Source organism: Triticum dicoccoides, chromosome 2A (assembly GCF_002162155.2).
Source record: "Triticum dicoccoides isolate Atlit2015 ecotype Zavitan chromosome 2A, WEW_v2.0, whole genome shotgun sequence".
Taxonomy (NCBI): Eukaryota; Viridiplantae; Streptophyta; class Magnoliopsida; order Poales; family Poaceae; genus Triticum; species Triticum dicoccoides.
Window position 1 is genome coordinate 38,469,992 of NC_041382.1, and position 5,813 is coordinate 38,475,804.

At 44.9% G+C, this 5,813-nt stretch overlaps 1 protein-coding gene across 2 annotated transcripts; it reads left to right on the forward strand.

Moving 5' to 3' along the window:
• The first annotated feature begins 213 nt into the window (after positions 1-213).
• On the forward strand, positions 214-2,898 carry LOC119353041 (2-alkenal reductase (NADP(+)-dependent)-like). Of its 2 annotated transcripts, XM_037619619.1 has the most exons (6): positions 214-227; positions 1,048-1,258; positions 1,397-1,574; positions 1,770-1,936; positions 2,117-2,199; positions 2,297-2,898. In XM_037619619.1, exons 1-6 carry the CDS (start codon positions 214-216, stop codon positions 2,673-2,675), a joined length of 1,032 nt encoding a protein of 343 aa, XP_037475516.1. In that variant the 3' UTR covers positions 2,676-2,898. The 2 variants fall into 2 exon arrangements, with proteins under 2 accessions (XP_037475516.1, XP_037475515.1); XM_037619618.1 differs by lacking the exon at positions 214-227 and having other exon boundaries at positions 926-1,258.
• The last annotated feature ends 2,915 nt before the right edge of the window (positions 2,899-5,813 follow it).

A 5,813-nucleotide genomic window follows, 5' to 3' on the forward strand; every position in this document is an offset into this window, starting at 1 on the left:
CATGATTTCAAAACTTTAGGAGTTGCCACCTACTAACACTAGGAAGTTGCCATATAGCGCTACAAAAAAAGGCATGGCAAAAAACATGTTCGGGTAAAAGAGAGAGTTGCCATGTGCTCACAAACACGCTAGGGCAGTTGCCATTTAAAAAAAAAGAGTTGCCATCTGCTTACGTGCACGCTAGGGCAGTTTGCCATGTACCATGCAAAACATATGGCAACTGACATGTTCGGATAAAAAAAAGAGTTGCCATCTGCTTGCAATCATACTAGGGCAGTTGCCAAATACACTGCAAAACGCATAGCAACTAGCAGCTTGGATGTGGGAGAGGAGGCGGGTGTGTCGGTGAGATGGCAAACGCCCACACAACAGCCCTTGTGCGTGACTGAAAACTGGTGTGTGGGCGAACTGCTAAACGTCCACACACCGGCCCCTCCGTGTAGTAAAACGGATGTGTGGGCGACCTCTCTCACACACCACACACGCGAATTGTCCTACATGGCATATAAAATCAGCTAATTCGTGTCAAGATTCGTGTAAAAGTTACTGGACGGTGATGGAAGCGTGTGGACGAGTTGACGTGTGGGCGTTAAATTTTCGTTTTCCTATAGTGGAAGTCGCCTATCTCGGTTGCCGAAAGACACAGTTATCAGGTATGGTCACGTGTCTCCTCTCAAGCCATCCCTGGTATAGCTGGTGGTGGATTTTGTTTTTGCTATGCACATCCAAGTCCACAACCACAAGGGTGGCCCCGTGTCTCATAGACAAAGATCTTATTCGAAATCAGCCAGCCATCTAGTGTCGTGTATCTAGTTTAATTAATTCACGCAAGTTGATGATGCCGCGGCGGAGAGGACGAGGGGTGGTCTGCTGATAGTTTTATCTGCCGGCCGGCCGGCCGCTCCCACCACCCGCTCGATCTCCATCCGCCACGCACCAAACATACCCTCCCGAAGGCGTTAGATATCCGAGAAAATCACCAGTTCATCCCCGCGTTCTGTACGTCCAAGAAAGAAAGGAAACAATGGCGGCGGCGGCGGAGGTGAGCAACAGGAGCGTGATCCTGAAGCGGCATGTGACGGGGTTCCCCACCGAGGACGACATGGAGCTCGTCACGGCGACGGTGCGCCTGGCCGTCCCGCCCGGGTCGGCGGCGGTGATGGTGAAGAACATGTACCTCTCCTGCGATCCCTACATGCGCAGCCGGATGACCAACCACAAGGAGCCCAGCTACGTCCCGGACTACGTCCCAGGGGAGGTACCGTACGTGTATGTTTTCACTGTAATCTAATCAGCAGTTCTGCAAATGGATGGACCTGGATTCAGGATCTTTTTTTCAGAAATATTTCCCCGCCGAAAACCTTGAAATTTTGGTTCCTCCTTTGAATCCTACCAGATTATACCGACTTTCGGTGTCAGCAAGGTGGTGGAATCCGGGCACCCGGATTACAAGGCCGGTGATCTGGTGTGGGGAATGACAGCATGTGAAGAATACACCTTGATCACTACTCCGGAGTCGCTTTTCAAGATCAACCATCCCGAATTACCGCTGTCGTACTACTTAGGTGTTCTCGGTGAGTTCACTATATATTAGTACTTGTCTGGTTGTTTGTTACTACAAGAACTTGCTATAATCAACCAAATAAGGCAACCTTGATTCACTAAGCACTGAAACCTAGTTCATCATGCATCCATGATAGAATATGTAAACTAGTGTAGTATACCATGTCATGTTCAGGTATTCATAATGCATTTTTTTCATAATTCAGGCATGCCAGGCCTTACTGCATATGCTGGATTTTTCGACGTGGCCAAGCCAAAAAAAGGCGACTATGTGTTTATCTCTGCAGCATCAGGCGCCGTCGGACAACTTGTTGGGCAGCTTGCCAAGATGACAGGTTGCTACGTAGTTGGCAGTGCCGGTTCTGATGAGAAGGTATGTAGATGCTCTTTTTCTCTTCTCCTCCGGCCGTGCCTTCCCCAGACGGTGGATGGTTTTGTTCATACTGATTTTGCCTCACTGCCTTTAGCAATTTCACAGATCCCCAAATATCAATGTCTTTCGTAACTTAGCTAGCACACCATTTCTCATGGGATAAATTTGCCTTCTCTTCAGGTCAACCTCCTGAAAACAAAGTTTGGATTTGACGATGCCTTCAACTACAAGAAGGAACAGGACCTCAACGCCGCACTAAAGAGGTTAATTGCAAGCCCCTTTCGGTGCTATACCACTGTGTTCCACACTTTGGGCCGATTAATCAAGAGTAATTGGTGTCATGACGCTTTCCTCTATCAGGTGCTTCCCAGAGGGCATTGACATCTACTTCGACAATGTGGGTGGTGCAATATTAGACGCTGCGCTACTCAACATGAGGCTGCATGGGCGGGTGGCCATGTGCGGGTTGATTTCGCAGTACAACCTGGAGCTGCATGAGGGCGTGTGCAACCTTGCCTGCGTCGTTACCAAGCGCGTCCGCATAGAGGGATTCATCGTGACGGAGTACTTCGGCACCTACCGCAAGTTCGAAGAGGAGATGGTGGGTCACCTCAAGGAAGAGAACATCACCTACGTGGAGGACGTCGCCGAGGGGATCGAGAACATGCCGGCAGCTCTTGTCGGGCTCTTCTACGGGCGCAACATCGGAAAACAGCTGGTGGCTGTTGCACGGGATTGACATGACATGCCAGAGGCCCGGCAAGCATCAACAAGTACCGATCTACGTTCCAAGATCAGAAGTCACAGAGGTTCCTGGTTTGGTTTGCTGGATCCAGAACACCATGCATGCGCTAGTGTTTAGTGGAAGTTGAAGAAAATTGGGTGCTACTTTGGTGAAGCATAGAATTTCCATGCTACATAATAAGTGGAACCGTAGCACTCTCTGACCCCCGGGTGCACTTCAAGATTTATGTTCCTCTACTTGTCTGCAGAACTACTCTAAACTTCAAGGAACTTTTCTCATCGAGAGATTTAAGATCATAAAGGAACCCATTGACCAGGGCACACGGTTACTTAAATGTGTACAATATACTGCAACCTGAATAGTTTCGCTTCTACAAGCTGCAGCTTCCTCAGGTTGTGTGCTGCAAAACTTTGGTTTACAGTAAATTCTCTAGATGATTGGACAAAATAAAGTACTGTAGTCACTCCAACTTCTAACGCCCCTCATATTTTGTGTAAAAATTTGACAGTGAGTTTGAATAGGAAAATATAAGTTATATATGTTAAAAAGGTATATTATTGGATTCATATTCGAAAAAAGTTATAATTAATTACATATTTTTTGTTACATATAACTTATATTTTATTTGTTAAATTCATGCATGGTCAATGTTTGGTCTATTATACAAGGGAGCCTTACAACCTAGCTTGTACACTTCTTTTTCCTTCTCCCATGCTTCAAGTTCTGCCTCAGCTCACTCTTCTTTCCCGCAACCTATGTGGCAAACACTAGTTCAAAGTAAGGTCATGGAAGAAGGGTCGTGGCTGTTCCGTGACGCTAGCCTTATGACGAGATGGCCCATCCATAGCATGAGTAGTTGAAACAAGTGAATATGAAATTCAAGTTGTTTCACAAATTCTAAGTTGAATAGGGGTGAAACTGGAGTTTTGTCATAAATAGAGTAGTAGGCCTCGTTGTAGAGTTACATAAGTACGGTTTCACTAAACTGGAAGAGAGAGGGGGTGGGGTTAGATTTTTGGGCTATAGTAAGGACTTAAAAATATACAACTATATAGTGGACGTAAAGCTAAAAACTGGAGTCTCGAGTCTTTTCACTTTGGGGGGAAGGGGGGGGGGGCACCGATCCTCGACAACCTTCACACTTGGGACTAAAACCTGCTCATGCACTTAGCAGCCTCATTATTCTCTTTAATTTGTTGTAATCCATACCAAAACTTACTAAGGCACCTAGATGCACTTTCCTCGGTGATACCAGCAACAGACCAATCAGAGGTATTCACATTAACATCATGTTGAGTGTGGCTTAGGCAACAAAGCGCAAAGTCATCAAGGTATTGGAATTGGAGCTACTTATATTATTTTTAGTTTATGTCTTTCTACCATTTTCATATTAATTATTACATATTCAACCCATCCTCGGTTCAGAAATTCCAAAGTGTGACCTTGCAATGTTCTAGACATTGGTAGTTGGGTTCTCCATTCAACATGTCATCATAAAAGATGGAGAGTTCTGCCGAGGATTTTTACGTCATTCCTAATAGTGGTACTAGAGGGAGTACGGGCAACATTTAGTCGCGGGGATGTCACGCTAGGATACCAAGGGTCTAGAACACAGAAAATAGGGGACACAGGATATACCTAGGTTTAGCCCTCCAAGATGGATAAAAGCACTACTTTTCTACCTTGCTTCTTCTTATAGAAGAATATAGAGGATTGCAATGTGAAGGGGCACTCTCTAGTCAGGGAAACTCTATGAGTTCTAATGATGATGGTGGGGATTTTGATGGGTAGCATCAGAAATCTTCTATGTGGTGTAGGCTAATCTGTGAAAGGAGTGTCCACGGTGCCTCTAGTTCCTCATATATAGCTCTTGTTATGGAATACTCCATGTTGGTGCATGAAGGCATATATGAATAGGAGTCGGTGGTGGTGTTGTTTACATCATGCATATAGCCCCTTCCCATGCATTGCAGAGTGTCCGTGCTTCTCCTTGGGTTGATGTTTTGTCTTTTTTGGGGGAGGGGGGGGGGGCATTGTAGTGGCAATGAGGGTCAGACCATAGAAAATATGACTTACTGTCCACAAGTTCAACCACCCTGAGGCCAACGAATTCTGAGTTTGCAATAGATGGGAAACAGAGAAAACACATTTATACTTTGTTATATACTATTTTAAAACTGTGAAGTCTGAAATTGTGATGTGATCGTGAAAATGTGAATGTCGTTGTCTTTGATCTTGAGTTGTGATACTTGTGATATTTATGTTCTACTATATATGCCTTTCAGTGACTTATGTGATGTGAATAGAAACTGTTAATCATCTGGTAACTAATACTTAGAAAGTTCCTTCCCCGAAACCTGTTCAAGTACTAGCCGTGCTTGAAATGTAGGAACCACCCGTAGTGGTTATTATCGTAGACCACTTTGAAACTGTCTCTAGTGTTAGGATTATTAGTGATAGTTGGGTAGCGGCTTTAAGAGACCATCTCCAAAGTCATGTTATGTGCTAGTGCAACATGTATCGTCTCATTCAATTCAGCGGGACACAGACATAACTCATAAGAGTAGGACTACAATTGTACTCATCATAAGTTAGGCGTGTTTGGTTGATTGTCAAAGTTAGCTACAATTGATTGCCTACTGATTCAGGTTGCTTACCTTTGTTTTTTAATAAAGAAAAAAATGTTAAAAAACCATACTGATTTCTATGTTTGCGTCAGCCGCTCGCTATATCTTTCGATTAGCAGTCATGCGTTCCATGATGGAGAGTGCTGCCCACTAGCAAAGTTGAGTACAATTGGCCTTTTACTTCAACATTGTAGTGACGTTGATGCTTCCACGCTTGTCGCTGCTGTTATAGCCTCGCGTCGGTGCCTATAGCCGTCTGTGCCTTGCCGTTGCTGCTTACCGGCCAACATCGGGAAATCTTGTTTAGTTTCTCATATGCTGCTTTGCTTGGTTGTTATTTTCCCACGTTGGAAGCTCATGTGTGCTTTGCTGTGAAACATGGGCAACATATTGTGATGGTGTCTGATGCATCTGTGCTTTGCTGTGAAACATGGGTAACATATTGTGATGTTGTCTGGTGTAGTGTTTTGCTTTATATTGTGTGCGCGTGTGTGTGTGTGTGGGG

What these genes read in the sequence shown, in the direction of transcription:
- LOC119353041 (XM_037619618.1), top strand. Translation starts at nt 1,025, where the DNA reads ATGGCGGCGGCGGCGGAGGTGAGCAACAGGAGCGTGATCCTGAAGCGG. An exon ending in CGGACTACGTCCCAGGGGAG is followed by an intron (nt 1,259 to 1,396) that starts GTACCGTACGTG and finishes GAATCCTACCAG; the next exon opens with ATTATACCGACTTTCGGTGT. An exon ending in CTCAACGCCGCACTAAAGAG is followed by an intron (nt 2,200 to 2,296) that starts GTTAATTGCAAG and finishes TTCCTCTATCAG; the next exon opens with GTGCTTCCCAGAGGGCATTG.